This window comes from Dermochelys coriacea, chromosome 6 (assembly GCF_009764565.3).
Source record: "Dermochelys coriacea isolate rDerCor1 chromosome 6, rDerCor1.pri.v4, whole genome shotgun sequence".
Classification (NCBI taxonomy): domain Eukaryota; kingdom Metazoa; phylum Chordata; order Testudines; family Dermochelyidae; genus Dermochelys; species Dermochelys coriacea.
The window spans coordinates 52,796,745-52,819,489 of record NC_050073.1 but is presented as its reverse complement, the minus strand read 5'-3'; the positions used below and the strand labels follow the sequence as shown (position 1 = coordinate 52,819,489).

Here is a 22,745-nt window from a genome sequence, read left to right as displayed (position 1 = left end):
GGAGCATGAGCTAGCTCTAGCTGACATGCCAGACCTCTCATTTGTGACTCAGGCCCACAGGTGCAGAGCATCAAATGCAGAAGTCAGTGCTGCCGAGCTCAGGCTCCTATGAGTAACATGCACAATGAAAAAGTTCATCTCCAAGGAACAAAGCCACAAGCTATGGTGCATGCGGGTGGCAGCTGAGCCCCTGGAATGGGGCCAAGACATGACAGGGAAACTGAACAGACAACAGCACAACCAAAACCCATAACCCTCCCCTGGAATCAGCCAGCTGACAACCTCCGGGGATAGCACAGACCAGAAAGGGCTGGTTGTTCCAGAGAGAAGCAGCAGCAGCCCATCCCCAACTACCACACAGCCTGCCTGGGGTGAGGATTAGCAGTAGCACTTATTTTGGAGCAGTGTGTTCCTGACGAGAGGCTAAAGAGGCACCAGATTGATTGAGTGTTACATTTTGACACACACACACACACACACACACCCCCCACCTCTTCCCTGGCCCTTATACCGAGACAGAACCCTCAATTTAGGTACCTACCTTGTAATACAGCATCTTTTATATTGGGTTAATTCTAACAGCCAATTCTTCAGTGCCCAGATACCCCATTCAGCATCACAACCCCACTGCACAAATGGAGGGCAGAGTCCCTATACCTTCAAAGCAGCACACAGATCAGTCTTTCCTTCATTTGTTTAACTGCAAAAGGCACTCAGAACACAGGTTTGCAGCTGTGATCTGAAGCATGAGGGAAGGAGACTTTGAAAAAAAAATAGAGAGGCGGTTCCAGATGGCAGGAGCTGCCGAGAAGGCTCTTGAACCAAACAGTGACAAGACTTCAGGATGGGACGGAGAAGGCTAGATGAGCCAAGAGGGGAAGATGCAGATTGTGGGCCAGCTGGAGCACGTTCATTTGTAGAAACCAGGAGCTAGCTTCTCATTTCCCTTAAGTTCCCCTTGCCATATGTTTTGAAGACTGTTGTAACTTTACAGTCCTTGCCAATGCCACAAAATACCTCTGCTCCTCATACCAGCTGGTATGGAACTGGAGTGTAACTACACCCCACAAGAATCTGCCTTCCATTTCCTTGCTTAGGGGACAGCAATACATGGCCAGGAGGGGTGCTTGGTAGCTGTGCTTGTGGCAGATGACCAAAAAGGGATAAGAAACACACCAACCAAATTAGAACAGAATTAAGTGGCAAATAAGTTACATGCAGACAAGGGAGAGAGTGAAAGAAATTGCATCTCAGTGGTGGAAAGTTTGCAAAGGCTATACACTGTAAGGGGCAGGAGAACTGGATCTTGTAGTGTGCTTTAGTGTCCACCCTTATCTTAAACTGGACTATGTTTAGCCCCATACTGGAAAAATGCCATTTTGGCCCTCTTCCTGTGGGCCTGAGCATACTGCAGTATCCCAGGGCAGGGCTGGACAGCAGATCAAGCCAGGGAGTCAGCCAAAATGCAAGATAGAGAGCGATGTCAGGAAAATTTCAGTTAACATGGCATTCCTAGGGTCTGGTGAATTTAATCCATAGTTTCTCAAAAATATTCAAGACAAATATGTGATCCCGGCTGCATACGACTTTCTAATGGAGCAGTGATCTTGGGGTGTCACCTATGTTCTACTGTTAGTGACAAAAAACAGAACTTCTAAGTTGTGTTCCTGGGAGGCTCTCTCTTATGAGGCACTGGGACCATCCACAATCTCTGTTCACTCTGCCCTTCGCTCTAGTCTGCAAATCTTGTGCTTGCCAGAAGCTGCCATAGAAAAAAAAAAGAGGGGCAGGGGAAAGAGGAGAAAGGAAAAAGACAGGCTGTCTTGTGACTGCACTGCTGTCCCTTAACAGAGAGGATTTCAGATCCCCTCCATGTCTATGCCAATCCACTGAGCACAGCTAGTAGGGTTGCTCCTTCCACTAGCTCCAGTTCAACATCTTTCTTATTCTGTCTGTGGGTGGGAAGTGCCGAGCTCCCATGGTGGGAACTGCAGTGATCAGAGAATTGCAATGGTTTGTCCTACAACCCTGTCCCCTACAGGAGGGGACAGGATTCTAGCCAGGGCTCCTGATAGAGTGAAAAGTGTCAGCCTTGCTACCCAGCACTGAAAATAAACTCACTTCAGTGACACACCAAGCCACGCCTACTGGAAAGTGACAATTATGGCCTCACACCATATTTCCCTTAGAGGGATAATTACAGGGCCCAGCTCAGTGCTATCTTGGGATAACAGTGTGGTGTGTCAAGATGGACTGAGGTCATGTTCTGCTGAACAGACCAGCTAGTCTGAGGGTTGATTTTCAACTGTGGAGTTTTGTTCAAGGGAACTTTGTGCCTCACCCACATACATGTTAAGAGGGTAGGGCAGAGAACTGTGCAGTGCCATGGAAACTCCTCCTCTATTCCCCACATGTCTCAGTACCCCATCCTCATAGGGTCTATGTTGCATAGGCCTGCAAATGGCACAGGTTCCAATAAGGCTGAAGTTATGGTCCTGCAACATGGACAGCATGTCTGTTTGACTGAGGCTGGAGCCCCCCCCCCCCCCCCCCCACACACACACAAATCATGAACTCCAAACTGAAAGCAGCAGCAGCTGCTGCCACTTGCTCAGCTTACTTGCTTCAGAGATGAAGCTACATGACTAAAGTAGGTGGCCTCCCCTTGACTGCAAGTCTACTCTTCACCATCCGCTGCATTAAAAAAGCCAGACTCAGCCTCAGCCTTTCCCCACTCAGCCCCACAATGCCATCTCCACTTAGCCTTAGCTCTGAAGCACTCATACTTTTGTCTTTCCCATTTGCTGTAAGGAGGAAAAGTAGAGAAAGCAGGAAGCATAGGTGAATTCTCTCTATTTAGTGGAGCTTTGTGACCTGCCTTGGCTGCTCAGGTCTCCAGCCCTCCTCCCCCGCCCCCACAACACATCCTTCCTGGTCTCCCTAGAGCTACTTCAATTGGCTATGGCTTTATCACCTAGTACTGGACAGGTATCATTTCAGTGTCTAAACAGCAGCCAAAATTGCACAGTGTTCCCCTAATGTTTTAGTCATCACCTTCTGATAGGACCAGAGAGCCCATTTCAGCCAGGCAAGGACTCTAGGTTAGAGGCCTTGACCATGAAACCAGAACAAGGAAATATTCCTTCCTTTGGTCCTTTCTAGATAGACAGCAAATGGGAGCTCAGAGCCCCAGGACCTGGAGACCTTTGCCACCCAGTTAAAGCCCTACAGTGGTTGAGACCTGTAACTCCATAATTGCATGCACACGCTCAGACTTCACAGGGGAAATCCAAACACTCTGACAATCCCTGGATTTGAAAATAGTTTTGACATGTTCGTAGCATTGGTTCCTCCAGCCCAGGTCAATAGGATGGAAGTGCCAATCACATGGCTACAGCCAACAGGTCAAATGGACCAAAGTCAATCATAGGTATTAACATGAAAGTTCTCTGCAGGGATGGGCATTTCCTGTTGCCACTGCTGATCTGTGGAATGACCAACCACTTGAGCTTTACACCCCAAATCCATCTTGGCTGGAACCAAATCCACCCCTGCATGTACCTGTCATTTCAGGTTGAGGGCAGTCACCCATTATCCACTAGCCTCAGCTTGACAGAGAAAAGTCTCTGGGAATTCAAGCCCCTGCTACTCCCAGAAGCAGCACTCAGCACCCTTGGTAGGGCTGTCCAGACATAAAAGAAAGCTGGGTCCATACACTTGAGTATTCACTGTGGATCCAGCTCACTGTGATTCATGCTTTGTGTAAGGCATCTCCATCCAGTCCTTGAGTTACTCTAAGGGAAAAGCCTCCAGCTGCCATGTTGCCTCATGGGCACACTGAGCATTAATGCAAGTCCCCTCTTCCCACCAACGTGCACCCACATGGCAGCAGCTGAGATAGAAGTCTGCTCTGAATCCTTGTGCTAAGGAAAGCATCACTCTCAAATGGAGGCCACTTCTAGAGGGACACAGCAGCTTTGGGATACTGTCTCATCTCTTCCCCCTTGCCACCTCCACTGCAGAGTGGGACAAATTGCTGGGGGTACTGCTTGGCTCTCCTGCTTCAGAACTGACCCCAGAGTGAATATGCCTCTAGATGGTGGAGGTAATATCTTTACTACTTACGTGGGACCCTCAATGGAACCTGCCTGGCCCAGGGAGGGATGTGCAGGCCTCATTTGCTCAATACTCCTCCCAACTCATTGCCCCTAGTTCAGCACTGCAGCCCAGCTTTCCATTGCGCAGATGCCTGGTGCTAAGTCAAACAACAGCCTTTGTTTGAAACTTCACAGGAGAAGAAGCAGATGACAGTTGCCCAGAGAACAGCTGCTTCCCATCACCTGCAGCCAGCCAGCGGAGGCCCAAGGTCCCCGAGAACCCTGCTGCAGAATTCCAGCAGCAGCCACTCCTCCCCTCACCATCTTTCGACCTCTTTCCATACAAAATGTGGGAAAATACTTTGCAGTTTGTGGATCAATTTGAAGCAGCAGCTTGGCTCTGCCCCCTTCCTCCCTCCCCCCTGCCAACTTAGAGCTGTCCCATCGGGGCCCCAGGAACACTGGTTTACTGGCTGGGAAGGGGAAGCACAGGGCGGAGGGGACAGGGGGAAGTGGGTGTGGAATGAAGAGACTTTGCAATGTGCACTCAAAACACTGTGGCAGTAGCAGCAAGGGAAAAAAAAAGAAACAGGGTTATTATAGGGCAAGACACATGCAGCCTCTCCTCCCTGTTGGAGAGAACCATCTCCATAGGAATGGTGAGCAAGGCTCCTGGAGTGCAGGTTATTTACGACCAAGACTCTTACCACTTGGTTACCCCACAGCTCCCCCAACCCCCACGAAGAGACCCTGAAACAAATAAATGAGGGGAGGGGGGAAAAAGCCACATTAATCCCCTATTTTCCTACCTGCACCTTTTTGAGACTGTTACACTGAATACAGAAAATGCCCCAATCCCTGTAACCAGGAGGATAGTCCCAGAGTATATCTCACTACCTCTCCCCATGTTGCAGGGGGAGCTCTGTCCCCTCCCCAAGTTGCTATTCTTGCTGAACGCAAACCAGAACCTGCCTAAAAAGTAGCTGAAAGTCACAAATCTCTTAACTTTAGGTTCCTTCTGGACCCCAGATCACCCCATCCATGCCCAGAGGAGTAGGGGGTTGTAAAGGATAGTTTATGGTGTGATACAACAAACAGGGTAATACCTTTGTTATGGGCAGGTAAGGGAGCAACAAAATCCTAACTCACCCCATCAAAACTCATAGGCAATTACAGATAAGCCTGGGAACAAGTGTGCACTGGCAGAAGGGTCAGATACAATCCTGTTGGACTTCCTCCTCCCCCCCACCCCCTCACTAACCTAGACTAAAGCCAGTCCCCTCAAAGCTCTGATGGCCCTTTAAGACTCTCCCTGTGTATGCTAAGAACATCCATGACCTTTGGTCCCTGGCAGTCTTTATTTGGAATCCTGGCTACTCCGAGAGGGAAGCAACAGAAACACATGGCAGGGAAAGAACTAGCATAGCAAACTGAGGGAAACCAGATCCAGATGTGTCCCAGTTGCAACATCAAGGCCAATACTCCAGGAGGCTGCAGCATAGCACAGCTTGAGGCACGACAGTGTGTGGGGTAGAGGAGTAAAGCCACACTTTGAGGATAAGCTTGGAAAGCAAAGCTGTCCTTTTACCAGGCTTCGCAGTCATACACATTCAGCAATATTGAGAGAAACAGGCAGAGTTTAACCATCACAGGAGAACTGGGGAAAGCGGGAGTCTGAGGCTAGGTCTACACTAAAGTTAGATCAACCCAACTATGTTGCTCAGGAGTACCCGGGGGGGGGGGGGGAAGGAGGAGGAAGGTGGTGCTCAGCATCCACTGGCAGTGCCCCCCCCCCCCACAAGAATCAGCTCCCCCCACACTCCCAAGATCTTCTGCCTGCCAGCAGGCCCTGCAGCTCAGTGTCTCCCCCTCTCTCTGCACTCCCGCCCACGGCAATTAAATTAGGCGCTTCGTGCAGGAGCCTGGGAGGGAGGAGGAGCGAGGACATGGCACGCTCAGGGAAGGGGGTGGAATGAGGCGGGAGGAGATGGGGTAGAGTGGGGGCCGAGCACCCTCTAGTATATTGGAAAGTTGGTACCTATGCTCAGCAGTGTGAAGAATCTACATCCCTGAACAACATAGTTAAGCCAACCTAACCCGCAGCATAGACAGCACTAGATCAACAGAACAATTCTTCTGTCAACCTAGCTACCGAGACCTCTCAGGGAGGTGGATTAACTAAAGCCATGGGAGAATCCCTATCATCACTGCAGTGAGTGTCTACACTGAAGCAAGAGAGTGGTGCAGCTGTGCTGCTACAGCATTTCTAGAGAAGACAGCCTGAGGCTTCCCTGCCCTAGTGCTTTAGTAGAAAGAGCCTGAGACATAAGGCCTTGTACCAGAGGCCTGAACTAAAGTAGTGGTCAAAGCTTTGGTCTCAGGCCTCACATCAGGCCTCTGATACAAGACGAGGCTCTTTCTACTACAAGTGGCACCACCTTGAGAGAGTCAGAACAATCCCAGTGTGAATTCTACAATTTAGGTCAGCCAGTGGAAAGCACTGAAGGGCACAGATATCCCAGCCATTAAACCAAACATCAGAGGAGATTTGTGGGGAAGAGCTGTGATTGAAGGAAAAGTTGGGGCCAAACTCTCAGATGACTATATGCCAGACACAGAGCCTCCCATCCTCACCCAAATCAAGTGAGCCAGCACCAATAAAGAATTCTGAAGCAGCTCACACTGGGTTCTCCTCCCCCAAATCCAATCCTCCTCACCCCACCAGGAAAGCCTGCACCAAGACCCTCAAAAATTCCACTTCAAATGGAAAATTTGGGACTGATCCAACTTTTTCAAAATCAAAACCAGCCACTAGGACTTGAAATAAAATTATGATGGCTCTGTGACACCTGCCTGACTAGCCTATTTAGAAGGGAACTGCTGTAATTGACTCCACAGGTTTTGTGGCTTCACTGCTCTGTAGCAACCCTGTTGCTGCTCCAGATCTGGCAGAAAAAGAAATGCAATAATGGCAATTTCCAGGGAAGCAAAGTAGGCCCACCTTCCCCTTTCCATTGACAGAGGAGGCTGTAGGCTCTAGACACAGCAATCTGTCTACTTCAGGCAGGGGAGGGGATGGGAGTGTCTAGCTAGAAGCCACATAAAACCGCAAGGGGCATCAGGGTCAATGATGTTGATTTTTCCCTACCAAAAAGGTGGCAGAGTTTTGGAGTGGGCACCTATACTAAATTTTAGTTTAGTCTGAAGTCTAAAGGTCACTTAATGGTCCACATCAGAGGCTATATATAGTCCCTTCTGCCCACCCCTTAATTCAAAGCTACTAATTTACTCAAGCGCTCCCACAGAGGCACAAAAATACTTACAAAGAAGAGGAGGTTGAAAAGGAAGAGGAAATACTTGGTGACTTTCAAACAGTTGGACCCCATCTTCCTTCACTTCCAGGATCTAAAAAAGGAAAACAACAAAGACAACAATCCACATGTCAGTATATAGCCTCTAGACAGCATTAAGGGGGCACTGGTCATCACTAGAGATCACTCCGAGACACCATTTTGCCAGAGATACAGCTACATAATAGCTGGTTCTATAGAGATCATAGCTGGGCCAGCTGGATGAAGGGTTCTCCTCATTGTCCAAGAAGAGGGTGAACCAGACTGACCACCAATGACAATGTGCCACCTTTGTGGAAGTTTCCTGGATGGCGACAGAGGGCCTACAATGCAATTCTGTCAGTCACAGAAGGGATGTAACCAGCTAGGAGCCTGGTAATTCCATCACTATTTATAGGATATCAGCTAAGGCTCCAACTCCATATCCACAGAGGACACTGCTAAGCTTGGAAATGAATCTTGTCCAACTCTTTCTGTATGCCCATTCTACCTCCTTACTCCCCCAGAATGCTCTTCCTTTCTCCCTGTGGGTCTGTAGACAGTCAAAAAGGGGTCAAGCGCCTAGTTTGAAAGATCATGTCAAAGGTCTTTTCCAAAGGAATTTCTAGGAATTATTTTGGGGCAGCTTTATGGCTAGCATGTTATACAGAGGTCAGACTAGATTATCAGAGTGGTCCCTTCTGGCCTTGGAATTTGTGTCATGCCAGCCATGTACAACCTAACCCAGTAGCCAGTCCCCTGTGTGACTATGAGAACCCTTAGTCATACATGACAATACAAACCACAAGCTGTGCAATTCAGCAGCATACAAATGAAGGTCTTTGCTCAGGGACCCTTAAAAGATGGGCAAACTTGTCATAAGGATGTGCCTGCAAAAGCACCTTTCCATTTTCACTATAATGTGATGACAAGCCTCTGGATGTAGGTACCAGTAGCACAAGCTCTAGCTCCTCAGGCAGCAGTTTGATGATGCAGGCCAGAGTAGTACAGACAATACAAGAGTGAGGGGCAAGAGGCATTTGATGACCATAGCACAACGTGTGTAGTCTGGTTTTTAGAGGATCACAGAAAGAATGTGTTGGAGATTATGTTTGGGAGACACCAGACTGGTAAGAGAATCCTGTGAAACTTTTCCACTATTTGTCCTGTGTACTGAGACATTGCAGAGCCATTAGTTCTTTGCCACAGACCAATGCAGCTTCACTATATCTGAAACAAGTTTCAGAATATCTGTCCGTCCAATTAACATGAACACGCAGCAGAATAGGGGGGAGAAGGAGAGAAGAGGCTAGTGCAATTTGGGGCTGCTTGAGCATCACATACTGGTGCAAGGAGAGGCTAGCCCATCCCAGTAATGCTTTTGGAGACTATCTGCAATATTGTATTTAGTTCTGGATACTACTCCAGACAGATGTAGACAAAGTGAAGGGAGTTCAGAAGAGAGCTGGAGGGATTGACTTAGTTCCAGCAATGGTCACTGGAAGCCAGTGTGTTATTTTGTTTCAGTCCAAAGCTTTTGGCTAATCCTATTAAATATTTAGGTTAATTCTGGGCTAAACTGGAATGTAGGTTTCATTCTAATTGGCTAGTTTTCCCCACCAACCAGCAGTCACTTCTAAACAGGGAGGGAACACTGAACTCTAGCCATCATGCAAGCAGGCATTACTCTGTCTTCAAGGCAGACACCAAGACTGAACTGGGCCCTAGGTTTGTAGCTGGACAGTAAGCGATGGGTAGGTATTTTCATATGACTGATGGGGAAGGAACAGTGTTACAGTGAGTTTGTGACCAAGTCCCTGCTCCCAGTCACACTCTCAAAATACCCCAGCTAAAGGAGAAGTGACAAGCACAATAATATGTAGCACAGGCATTTTTGGGTGGGAAGAGTCACTATGCATACGTCTTCGCTACAATTAGATACCCACAGCTGGCCCATGACAGCTGGCTCAGGCTTTGGGGTGGTTTCATTGCAGTGTAGACTTCTGGACTTGGGCTTTAAGCTTCTGTGCTATGGGAGGGTCCCAGACCTCAGGCTGCAACCCAAGCCTAGAAGTCCACACAGCAATGAAACTACTCTGCAGCCTGGAGCTCCAAGAGCCCAAAGTCATCCGGCATGGACCAGCTGCAAGTTTTGAATTGCAATGTAGACATACCCTTTATAGGGAGTTGAATGGCCCCTCACTCACCAGAATATCCAAGCACCTCACAAACACTACTGGGTTTATTCTCATAACCCCTATGAGGCGACATATCCTGATTTTACAGATTAGGCACAGAGGCACAAACAGATTAAGTGGCTTGCCCAAGGTCATGCAGGGTACAAGGTAGAGCCTTGTCCTAATACAGTGCCTTTAACCACAAAGGTCATCCATCCTTTCACTTTGGGAGACATTAAGGCAGAAAGGACAACAGATCTGTCTGGGAAGCAGTTAATCACCCTGATACACAAAGCCTGAAAGTTTCCAGTATTGGAATTACCAAACTATACACACAGAGGCCAAGGTGATGAATTAACTCAGCATTACAGCCTTGCATGAGCATGTTGCTAAACAGCTAAATCACACACCTTATTTTTTTCATCTGTGATCAGACTGATGAAGTTCACCTTGTCTAGTATTGCATCTCCAGCAGTGGCCAGTACCACATGCTTTAGAGCAAGGTACAAGGACTGGCCTACTCCAGACACCAACATTTTGAACACCATCCCCCAAATACAGTAACACACAGCTCTAGTTTCTGGTGTTCTCTGGAACATGCCAGCCACTCAATTCGGCTGCACAATGCCAAGAACAGAAGGTTAGGCTATACAGCAACTACCACATTACCATTTTATGCAAAGGTAGCTTTTGCCCCATGGATGCACTGGCTACAGCAGGAAGCCAGTTTTACACCAAAGTCTCCACTGTCTGAGTGACTGCCACACTGCCTCCAGAGGTATGGCTTGTTTGCCTTTACAGGAGCATCAAAGAAACTGTTTGTTCCAAGTGACTTTACCTACAGCTCCAGAGGTTAGAGTTTTCCCAGTTACCCAGAAAACACTACATTGTGCAACAGCACAAGAGCCGCTTGCTTAGAATCTGGAAAGACCTCTACGTCATGGAGTCTCAGGGTGTGGTCGATGCCCCAGCCTATACCCGGTCTCCTGGGAGTGACCCCTTTAGTGTGCCAGGCCACAAGACCCCACAGTTCTACAGGGGCTGGCCTGTGGCCTCCAGGATGCAGAGATTGGTCCTTCAGCACCAGTAATCCCTGTCCCTCTTCATGACTCCCTGCAGCAAATCCAGACTCCTGTGGGAGGCTTGTACCCTTCAGTGCTCAGCGAGTACTTGCAGCAACACACAGCCTTTTCAAAACAAGTTAACCATTTATTAGTCACCTGGCACACAATCTGAAAGTCTTCAGGTTAGCAAAATCAGTTAAGGTAAGCCATACATCATCCTGGTCAAACCAGTGTCCCAATGAGCCAGCCAAGCAACGATGGAGTCCGTCTCTGGCTATTTTCCCCATTACTCCACTTTATCCAGGGCTCCCGAGTCCCTCCAAAAAGGCCCCTTCTTTCAGTCACCTGACATCGTTCTCCCACTCAATCCAAATCCTGCCTGCTGAAGTTTCCTGCTGTTATGTGATGATTGTTCAGTCATGGGGGCACGTTTTGGTCTTGCTGGACCCTCTGTTCATTTGCAAAAAGAAAAGGAATACTTGTGGCACCTTAGAGACTAACAAATTTATTTGAGCATAAGCTTTCGTGAGCTACAGCTCACTTCATCGGATGCATTCGGTGGCATCTGATGAAGTGAGCTGTAGCTCACGAAAGCTTATGCTCAAATAAATTTGTTAGTCTCTAAGGTGCCACAAGTATTCCTTTTCTTTTTGCAAATACAGACTAACATGGCTGCTACTCTGAAATCTGTTGATTTGGGTTACTTTGAGCCAGTTCTTTAATGACAGTATTCATTCCCCCCAGACAGCAAGGTTACACCCACACCCCCTCTCTTCCACCATTCCAAGAACAGTGTTAACACTTTTTTTACTCAGTAGGTAGCATCACAATGTACAGAGGGAAACTGAGGCATACCTATGCTTCATAAAAATATTGCCAAAACCTCCCATTTCATCACAACCTCTAGGAAGTAGTTCAGTTTTTACTTTTTTTTTTTTTTTTTTTTTTTTTTAAACGTCTTGATTTCTGCCAAGACTAAGATCACTCGTTTGCATGAGGGATTGTACTTGGTGATGGGAAGCTCTATAACAGCTCCTCACACTCTTACCTCTGACACTATCATGAGTGAGGGGTGTGATTACTGCACACCCTGCAAGCAAGCATCCTGTACACGTTCCTCAGCCAGTCTCAATGGAGCTCTCAGGGAGCTAGCTCCCCAGACAGAAGTGGGGTGTGTGTGTTGTGATTCTAGCTCTTTCCACTAGCTGAAATATAAAAGCCAAATACTGTAACCTGCTGCCTAAGCCAATAGGGATTTAGCATTAGTAGTCAGCATCCTCAGAAACAATTCACCTTTTATTCTTTAGGGTTCATGGCAGTTTTGCAATGGACACTAGGCAGTCACATGACCACTTAGTTGTCTCCAGTGGGGCTCATGAGAATCTCTTAATACTTAGGGAGTCACAGAGGGGCATGTTAAAGCACTTAACAGGGAGTTGTAAGAACAGAGTAAAGTAGGGGAGTATTCTCTCCATCTCAAGTGGGGAAACAGACACAGATTTGAGGAGGGACTTGATCACATAGCAAGGAGCATCTCCCACCGCCAGCACAGTATTTTTTAAACACAGACACACGCACACGAATGATGCTAGAGCATTGGTACAGTCCTCTTGCTGTAGCTCTGGGCACCCAGTTCACAGCTCATAGCCTTAAGCATAGAATTCAGAAAACACAGTTCCCATCAAGGAGTTTATATTCAAAACATAAGAACTCCCTCCCCAAAATCCCAATGAGGGTACTGGCCGAGAGAAAGACAGGCTTGGGCAAAGAGGCCTCTGTGCTTAAGGAACAAGTCTGTCCTTGCAAGGGCTTTTTCTGATCTTACTTCACAACCAAATCCCTGTATTGTCAACACTGAAGCCTTACAAAAAAAAAAAAATATTAAATACGAGTCAGCATCAAGAGTCATGAGATTCGCTTAAGTATAAGTTTTTGACAATACTGGATTTTGGGATTTCTTGTTTGACCAGTTAGGGTTTGCTCAGATCATGTGCTGAAGATTCTCTGCAACCATGCGAGCTAAAAGCTTGCTTTAAAACCAAAAAAAAAAAAAAAAAAAAAACACAAAACAAACAATCCACCTCAAGAAAATCTGTTTCATTAGTCACTTGACTCCAAGAGTTGAGGCTTAAAAGGAAAAAAGGAACAGTCACAAGATTGAGAGTTCGCAACAGCGTAATCCCGAACAGCAACAACTCAGCAAGAAGTGACAAAAGGCTTGTTGACTTGGCGGTAGATGACAAATGTCATAATTGATCAGGTCTGCAGGACATTGGGGTCCATCCAGTCCCAAAGTTAGGTCTCATCCTGATCTCTTCATCTCTCTTCCACAAGAATTTGTTAATATTCATTTACAAGAGCTAATGCTCTCTTTTGGAATCTTGATGCTCGAGGAAAAAAAAAAAAAAAAAAGAAAAAAAGAAAAAAAAATTAGCATGTGGCAGGGAGTTTCACAGTTTAATTACACTATGTAAAAGTATTTCAGTTTCAAACTTGACACCTTTTAATTTCCTTGAGTGACCTTTTGTCCCTGAGTAATGAAGTTCCTGATTTACCTTTCTAGGATTAGTTATTTTATATGCTTCATCATAGCCCCTCTAAGGTTAACAATTTCAGTCAACTGACCATGAGTTTTACTATGCTCCTAATAAGTCTCGCTGCAATTCTCTGAACCACCGCCTCTACTTCTGCATTATTCTTTTGACGATGCAGACTAGACAATTCTATGGGATGCTGCACCATTCATGGACAAAATTCCCCTCTCCCACCATATTGGCCTCATTCTTTAAGTATCTTATCAGTTTGCTGTTCTGCTTCACTAGTCATGCCCAGGCACCTTTGAGTAGTTTGGCCCAGGCTCACAGCCTAAAACCAGACGGGGGGGGGGGGGGGGGAAGAGGGAGGAAAAGAAGAGAGGGAAGGAGAAAGGGGGTTTGTAAAACCTGAACCCAGGAGAGTTTAGCAGCTCTGAACAGACAGGTCTAGGAGCCAAGGGGTTCTGCTCACTAAATGGGTTCCTGCCCCTGCAAAGAACAGTGCAGCAGTCTGTATGGGGCAAGAATTAGTGTAGAGGCCACTTCTCTTATTCCCCCGAGGCCAGAAGTGGGGAAATGATTCTTCCATTGGGGTATTATGCACAAGGCTTTGAGTTGACAGCAGTGAAACTGAAGCACATAAGTCAGGGGAGGCCAGGAGCTGAGGAAAGGAGAACAGAGTCTCTCTTTGTTAGGGGCTGGACAGGAAGACTGGCATGACTCAATGCTGCACTTCAGGTCTGTAATATAAGCCCAGTCACCTCCCCCTATCCACAAAGGTGGCTGGAAAAAGTAAGGCACAGGTGGCAATGGGGAACTTGGGGGATTCCTACCCCCTCCCAAACGGTGAGCTGTAAGGTGATGCTGTGGGAACCAGGAGTCCTGAGGAAGTGGGAAGATGAAAGCATAGAGGGCTCAATTCTCCTCACACTATACAGAAAAGACAAGGGCCAGAGGGATAATGCTACTTAATGTTGCGGGGTGGGGTTTTAGGGAAGGAGGAAAAACCTTTCATGGTGACAAGCAAGGTAGGCTATTTCCAGCAGCAAACAAGAACATCTGAGGAACAGTGGGGGGTGGGGTGGGGGGAGCAATACCATGGGGAAATAGTTTTACTTTCTGTAATGACTCATCCATTCCCAGTCTCTATTCAAGCCTAAGTTAATTGTATCCAGTTTGCAAATTAATGCCAATTCAGCAGTCTCTCGTTGGAGTCTGTTTTTGAAGCTTTTTTGTTGAAGGATAGCCACCCTCAGGTCTGTAAATCGAGCGACCGGAGAGATTGAAGTGTTCTCCAACTGGTTTTTGAATGTTATAATTCTTGACGTCTGATTTGTGTCCATTCATTCTTTTACGTAGAGACTGTCCAGTTTGGCCAATGTACATGGCAGAGGGGCATTGCTGGCACATGATGGCATATATCACATTGGTAGATGCGCAGGTGAACGAGCCTCTGATAGCGTGGCTGATGTGATTAGACCCTATGATGGTGTCCCCTGAATAGATATGTGGACAGAGTTGGCAACGGGCTTTGTTGCAAGGATAGGTTCCTGGGTTAGTGGTTCTGTTGTGTGGTTGCTGGTGAGTATTTGCTTCAGAATGGGGGGCTGTCTGTGAGCAAGGACTGGCCTGTCTCCCAAGATCTCTGAGAGTGATGGCTTGTCCTTCAGGATAGGTTGTAGATCCTTGATGATGCGCTGGAGAGGTTTTAGTTGGGGGCTGAAGGTGATGGCTAGTGGCGTTCTGTTGTTTTCTTTGTTGGGCCTGTCCTGTAGTAGGTGACTTCTGGGTACTCTTCTGGCTCTGTCAATCTGTTTCTTCACTTCAGCAGGTGGGTATTGTAGTTTGTAAGAATGATAGAGATCTTGTTGGGGTTTGTCTCTGTCTGAGGGGTTGGAGCAAATGCGGTTATATTGTAGAGCTTGGCTGTAGACAATGGATCGTGTGGTATGATCTGGATGAAAGCTAGAGGCATGTAGGTAGGAACAGCGGTCAGTAGGTTTCCGATATAGGGTGGTGTTTATGTGACCATCGCTTATTAGCGCCGTAGTGTCCAGGAAGTGGATCTCTTGTGTGGACTGGTCCAGGCTGAGGTTGATGGTGGGATGGAAATTGTTGAAATCATGGTGGAATTCCTCAAGAGCTTCTTTTCCATGGGTCCAGATGATGAAGATGTCATCAATGTAGCGCAAGTAGAGTAGGGGCATTAGGGGACGAGAGCTGAGGAAGCCTTCTAAGTCAGCCATAACAATGTTGGCATACTGTGGGGCCATGCGAGTACCCATCGCAGTGCCGCTGATTTGAAGGTATATATTGTCCCCAAATGTGAAATATAGTTATGGGTGAGGACAAAGTCACAAATTTCAGACACCAGGTTAGCCGTGACATTATTGGGGATACTGTTCCTGACAGCTTGTAGTCCATCTTTGTGTGGAATGTTGATGTAGAGGGCTTCTACATCCATAGTTGCTAGGATGGTGTTTTTAGAAAGATCAGTTTCACTTTAAAGCTTAGCCATGACACTAGTATATTTTGAGAGAGTGTAGACAGGGAAGTGTTTCCAGAGGCTGGGTTCTGAAGGAGAAATCAGGAGCACTACTGATCAGTGAGACCCAAAGAAGTGCTCTGTATAGCTCAAAAATTTATGACTCTCACTAACAGAAGTTGACCCAATAAAACACTCACCCACCTTGTCTCTCTAATGAGAGAAAGAGGCAGTCTCAATGTCATCACCAGTTAATGAGTGAGAGAGTTAATTAGCCTTTTCTTTACTAACACACCAGTCACAGCACAGTGTTCCCTAGAGGACTAGAGTTACAGAACCATCAGGTTAACAAGTGAGCAGGAAGCACGTGATAAGCGTGTACTGTTGACATGAACAAAGGCCTTGGACTTTAAGTGCAGGTGGGAAGTACACAGTTGCCTGAGTAACATACCCTACCAGAGGCATTTCATTACCTTCAACTCACAGTTTACTATACACAGAACCTGGCTGCAAACTCAGCTGCGATACCAAACACCATGACTCGATAATAGCTTTTTCAAGAGGGACATTGGAGATTGCAAGTAAGATGCCCTGTCACAAATTTAACCCCTTCCTTTAAAAAGCAGCAATGCCTCAATCAAAATCAATAAATAGTGTCCAGCCTATCACGAAGGAAAAACAAAACAAAACCTATTTTCAGCCCTTCTTTTAAGGCTGCAACACTTAACTCTCAGCTTCTAGGCTGGGTTACCTACCAACAAAGTGAATGCAGATGGGTGTCTGTTATCCATATCAAATGATGGGGGTAAGATTCCTGCTCCCTGAGAGCAGGCCTGAAGTCATTAAGAAAGTAACTGACAGACATTTAAAATGAAGTCATTTATCATATACACTATACAGAAATTTCACCGTTATGGAAGTGGAGGGGTGAGGGTGGAACATGCCAAGGAAACTGGTAGCTTTATTGCCAATATCATTGCTTGCCATCTTTAATAGGAGGCATTGAACTCCCCTCTAGACAAGATCAGAGGTAAAGAATGCTTACCATGAAAGGCAAAGTCCTGAACGAGGATGAATTTCTGATAGAAACCAAATAAGACAAGCAGGCTAATTGAGATAGAGTTGTCCCCACTCCATCTTGATGCTAAAACAGTGAAAGCTTTTCTGGTTTGGTTCCTGTAGCTGAAGCATCATTAAGAAGTTAGCTTTATTAATATGTTGAGCAGATAGACAGAGTAGGGTGTCCAGTGAGATGCCGGGCATTAGGGATAGCAGTCACCCAATTAGGACTGCAGAGTTTCTTCACTTTTGTTTTTAATAAGCAAGCAATAAATGCAGCAGGAAGTAACAAATGCTTTAGAGACACACCAAGTGCCATCCGGGATCATTAAACAGAAGTGATGACAAACCAGAATCCGGGTGTTATTGGCAAGATTGGAAGGGTTCATAGCACAAACAAGGAAGTAGGTTCAATGTAGAGGAAAGCTGATTGAAACCTTTCAAATGCCCAGAACAGCCAGTGAACTAAAATAAAAACTAACACCAGGCTTGTCTGAACGTCATTTAGATTACCATAACCAACGACTTAGATTCTGAGATAAAAAGTTATGTTATTTTAGGTTTGTGCTCTTTATGAAACTGGCTGGACAGTGCAGTCAGATATACAGTTTCCCTTGTGGAAATGAGGGGAAACTGACTCACTGCACAGCATTTGTCAGGGGACTGGGACACTTGCAACACCAAGACTATATTTAGTTAATTTTTTGAAATTGACTAAAAATAGCAAGTCAAGACTAGCCACAAATCTAGTTCACTGGAGTACAATATAGCTTCAACTAGCTAGTTTTGCCTTCTGGTTCACATGCACGAGGGTGATGCTCCCAACACTGCTGACAGAGGTATAAATATGGAGAGCATCTATTAAACATTTCTATTTATATTGCTGTTTAAGAGACAGACACTTAAATTGACAATGCAAGTCAGGGGGAGGGAGACCAGGACCATGACACTTGACTACATTGTCTAACAGCTTTGAAGGGAGAAGCGGGGTGGGGGGAGTAAGACAGACTACTTGGTTTAAAAAAAAAAAAAAAAAAAAGGGGGATGCAATTATTGTTACTGGCTTTAAATTTGTAAGCCAAGTCCCCTCCCCCATTCCATCAGCAATACCAGAGAGAGACTGGTACAACTCACTGTCTTGAGGGCAGAGTCCTATTTCATTTTGCTGAATAAGTTAATATAGAACTTGTTCTGAGGAGCCTCACTTCCCTCTGTGAAGCAAGCTAGCTCCCAGAGCAGACATGAAGTTAGGCCAGCCTCATGGCAGTCTTGTATAAGGAGAGTTCTTGAGTTCAGGATTCAAGGCCAGCAGGGACAGACCATACCTCACTCATTGGGCTCATGTAAATCCCACCCACCTTCCACTGGACAAAACAAAGTTATCAGAATAGAGTCTGCACTGGGCTAGGTACTGCACAAGCACAATCCCCAAACCTGCTTTATTAAGGAGAGGAGCAAACAAAAACAAAAACCACCCCAAAACCAAAAACACCATCTGCAAGGGCTGGGAGCTCAAACTTACTGTCTTACTCCCTAGAGGTGTGTAGGAACCTTTCCTTGGCAATTTGAGCGAGGACTAAGCCATCAATTGCTGCAGAATTTGAACTATTAACACAGCGTGTAATCCCCCTGAGATTCTATACATATGGTTAGAAAGAAAAGCTTGAAAATTTAGAGATTCTCCCTGCCCCCACCAACCTAGTATCACCTCTCCAAGTCTGCAAACAGGTCAGTTTCATGGCTGTGACCAAAAAAGCCTGAGGGCAAAAAGGATGTGGACCCAAATAATACTGGTTCCATTCTACTGCTGCTGAGAAGCTTAAGGGCAGTAATCACTGGAATTATTCACAGGAGGTCAAACCACCCAACATTGGAGGTTATGGGAGAGGCAGGACAATGGAGACCCTCCATCCAAGAGACCCTTGGAAATAAGGAAGGCAGGGAGAAGAAAAGGGCATTCTTTGTGCTCTGGGTTGGAATGGTGGGGAAGAAGATAGGAGAGTTACGTAGGTGTAAGTTTAGCACAACACTTACTAGCCAGAGGTAGACACATGCCCCTGGATTTTGCTCAGATGGTCCATCGTAGGGGTAGGAAATCCCAGCACCCTGCCACTGGGATCCTCCTCATGTTGTTCATCTGGACTTTGCTGGTGGACTCACCCTGGATTTTACTATAAAGCCTGTGGCTATTAGTTGCCTGATACTTCTCAAGCCCTGGTCTTTTTCCCTACCTCATCAGAAAAAGAAAAAGCAATGCATTTTTGTGACCCTCTCTAACTGCATCATAATCCAAGATCTCTAATACAGTGATCCTCTAGATCAGACTACTGCCTATCCTTTCCATTGATTTGATTTAAGGAGTCTTACCCACTCACACACCATGTTATGCTGTACCAGGTCATCTGTATACGGATGGTGGAAACAACTCTAATGCAGTGGATCTGGAAGACCAGTTAAATTTGTCACACCTTTCACTGTGAAAGCAAGCCTTTTTTAATCTTAAGTACCTGAGGCTTTAGTTTACGCTAAAGAATTGGCAAGCTCCAGATCTAAGCATGGCTGGGTTTGGTGGCAGGGTAGAGGCATGAAGGGAAAGGAATCTCAAGAAGTGCACGAAGAGGTGCTTGCAATTCAGTAGAAGTCTAAAGGGTGTATCTACACTGACAAAAAACAAACAACCAACCAGCACAGCAGCAAGTCTCAGAGGTCAGGCCAATGGACTTGGACTCCTAAGGCTCATGCTCAGGAATTTCTACATTGCTATTTTAGTCCTGTAGCATGACTCAAGTTAGTTGACCTGGGCTCCGAGACTTGCTGTCGGTGGGAAAGGGGCAGGGAAGAGTTGAGTTTACATACAGTTTAGATATGCCCCAAGTATTATAGACCCTCATGCAGCCAGAGATGCCATATTTGCCAGGACAGTGGCCCTTGCTGTTTTAGTGACCTTACTGTATTTCTTACAATAAGCGTCATTGTTAATTACATCATCATATCCTTACTTCACTTTCCAGTGCTGGAATGCATTCTATTTGCCTACGATTCCTTATGAAGTTTGCCAGACACAGTATTGCTCCCTTTCCATGCTGATCAGTTGGACTTTCTACAGTTCTTAGTAACAGTGAAATTCAGGTACTCTGTTCAAATGGACCTACTCCTATGAGGCTTTAAGCTCCATATGGATACCTTAGAGATTAGTAGAGACACCACTTTATAGTAGCAACAGCCACCACATTTCTGGCTCTGCACTGCAGTGTCAGCCCTGGACATGAATCCAACTCCATCAGAACCAGGACCACAACTTCCTGGAGCAGAGTAGAAAGTCTATGCCCACTGGACGGAACTCATACTACTTACCAGATACTATATGCAAGAGCCTCCTAGAAAGCCATGTGGCTGCTGTGCAAAATGGCCTTTCTTGCGTAAACAGAATAGCAAGGATGAGGGAAAGGAATGCATTGGTTGCACAGCTCTTCAGTGGGGAGGCCCTGCCCTCATGTCAAGCTAGTTTAGAGGAAACTTTTAGATAAACTTCAGAGATCCCAAATCTCCAGTATGATGGGACCCTGATATTAAAAAAGGAACAATGTTGAAACCCATGAGCCACCAGATGGCTACCACCAAATCTAGTCTACATCTGTCATCACCACTTCCTTCCATCCATGAAGTTTCATTTCCTGCTGTGGTCTCATAACAGTTCCATGAGATCAAATGCAACAGGATTCATTGCACCCAAGCAAACTTTACAACCATCACTAGCAGATAAGCCTGGCAGCAGCGGACATGAGCATAAGGGCAGCAAGTCACAGAAATGGAGACAAATGCTGTAGCATGACCCAATATCCTGAACTTTTGGAGTGCATCGTGCCGGATGCAGCCAGCAGCATGCATTGTAAGGATATCAAATAAATCACAGGTAAAGTTTGAGAGGAATATAGAGACCCTTCCTACTTAAAGGACCTGCCCTTTCTAAAGAAGGGAAGTTGTCTCTATATTAAATCACTTTAAAAATGGATGTCTGAGACACTCCCCTTCTTCCTGCTCAAGAAATGGGAGCCTCCCCCCCTTTCCTCCCCAAAGCGTCTGTCCGATTACTATGAGTGGTGCAGTCTGTTTGCAGTTCCCCTACACATGATACATTAGAGTCTAGCCAGGCCCCCACCCCAATGTGCTGAGTGTTCCTGGGCGTCTCATTTTCATGTACAAAGCCACCGCATGTTTTAAATTGGGCATTTTAAGAGCCAGGCCTGTTGGCATTTGCTATGGAAGCTGCCTGAAATACCAGTATCCTGTGCAATCATCTTCTGCCACTGGAGGGGAAAAGCAGTCTCTTCCCTTTCAGGCCTTAATCTCACAGCTGCTGCTGCAGGTGTTTATTTAGTCACAGCAAGAAGCAGTGCTATAGGAAGGAAGCCATTCAGCAAAGACTACAAAGGGAGTTACAGAAGCTGCAGTGAAACTATTTGATTTGTAGCCAAAGCATTTGTTTAAATGAAGTGTTGCAATAAAAGTCTCATTAGACAAGGCAAACGCCAAACAATCCAGTCCCTTTGCTATACAAAGCCAGCTGGAAGAGAAGTTCCTACCATCCCTGCAAGGTCAGAAAGCCTTTCAGTTGCACCCAGCCTGGGACAGCCCCAATGACAAGACTTAAGTGACATACACAGGCGCTTTGCTCTCCCAGAGACTGCATGCAATACCAAGCAGATGATTCTACCAGATTTAACTGGAGTGACATGAGAGTATTAGTCAAATACAGGCTTGCCAAGCTTTATACTGAACCCTGCCACCTACAGTTAGCATCACTCCTCTCTCTGATCAATCACTCCAACCGACCTCTGCATCGGTATAAAGAGAACCATTCCTCTTGGTGTGAAGCAGTCCCGTCAGACATATGGGATAAGTTCTCCAGGAATTTGGCAGTTGCAGCAGAAAGTAAGTTTTAAAAGCGGGATCTGTTTCAGGGAGACTTTAGAGTCTCCAGATTTACATGCATATGGTGTCCTACTTATGCATTTGACAGTTTGGAAAATGGGTTAAGGTGAACCAAAAACAAGGCAGGCTGGGCGGCTTTTTCCAGTTACTGAAGTGTCTTGTGTTCTTCAGTGATCACTGTGGTACAAATTTAGAACACTCGCCTGAGAGGAGGTAGCAGGAGCATAGGCCGGAAGGCTGCCTTTTGGGCTCTTTAAGGCTGCTATGTTCAGCACCTTTCATCCAAGGATCTCCAAATGCTTTACAAATATTAAGTACACCTCAGCACCTAGGCAAGTACCCTCATTTTAGAAAGGAGTCAGCAAAGGCAAGATAGTCCTGTAGTTAAGTTAGTAGACTTGGACTCAGGAGATGGGATGGGGGTGGTGTGTCTATTTTTAGCCCCATCACAAACTGATCTTGAGCAGTCTTTGCATCAGTTCCCACCCCCTGAAAAAAGGAAAAAATAGAATCAGTAAAATAGGATAAACACTTTCATGGGTCCCCTGTGAAGTAGGAAAGTAAGTTGAATGTCTGATTCAGACATTAAGCTATGAAGGGACTAAAGTATGTAGGCACAGAAGTGGAGGGTCTGACTTCTCAGTACATTGGAGCAGCACTGTAAAATAAAACCCAGAAGTTCAACTCTTAGTCCCTACCCTGACCTCTACAGCAGGGGACAGCAAATGTTTTGGCCTGAGGGCCACATCTGGGTATGGAAATTGTATGGTGGGCCATGAATGCTCACGAAATTGGGGGTTGGGGTGTGGGAGGGCTCTGAGGTGGGGTCAGAAGTGAGGTGTTCAGGAAGGGGGCTCGGGAGGGGGTGAGGGGTGCAGGTGGCACTTAGCTCAAGCATCTCCCAGAAGCAGTGGCATGTTCCCCCTCTGGCTCCTATGTGGGGGTGCGGCCAGGCGGCTCTGTGCATTGCCCCATCTGCAGGTGCCATGCCTACAGCTCCCATTGGCCCCATTTGCTGGTCAATGTGAGCTGTGGGGGTGGTGTTTGGGGCGGGGGCAGCGTGCAGAG

The 22,745-nt window shown here is 46.4% G+C and overlaps 1 protein-coding gene across 7 annotated transcripts in view; it reads right to left on the bottom strand.

Moving 5' to 3' along the window:
* CD82 (CD82 molecule) overlaps window positions 1-22,745 on the bottom strand; it is a 61,620-nt gene that overhangs the window by 24,921 nt on the left and 13,954 nt on the right. For 5 of the 7 annotated variants that reach the window (XM_038406985.2, XM_043517733.1, XM_043517734.1 and 2 more), the window contains exon 2: window positions 7,421-7,502. In XM_038406985.2, the coding sequence (XP_038262913.1) occupies window positions 7,421-7,483 (63 nt within the window). In that variant the 5' untranslated portion in view covers window positions 7,484-7,502. Of the gene's footprint in view, window positions 1-7,420; window positions 7,505-10,649; window positions 10,788-22,745 lie in introns of those variants that run through there. The other 2 variants (XM_043517732.1, XM_043517736.1) reach the window with 2 other exon arrangements.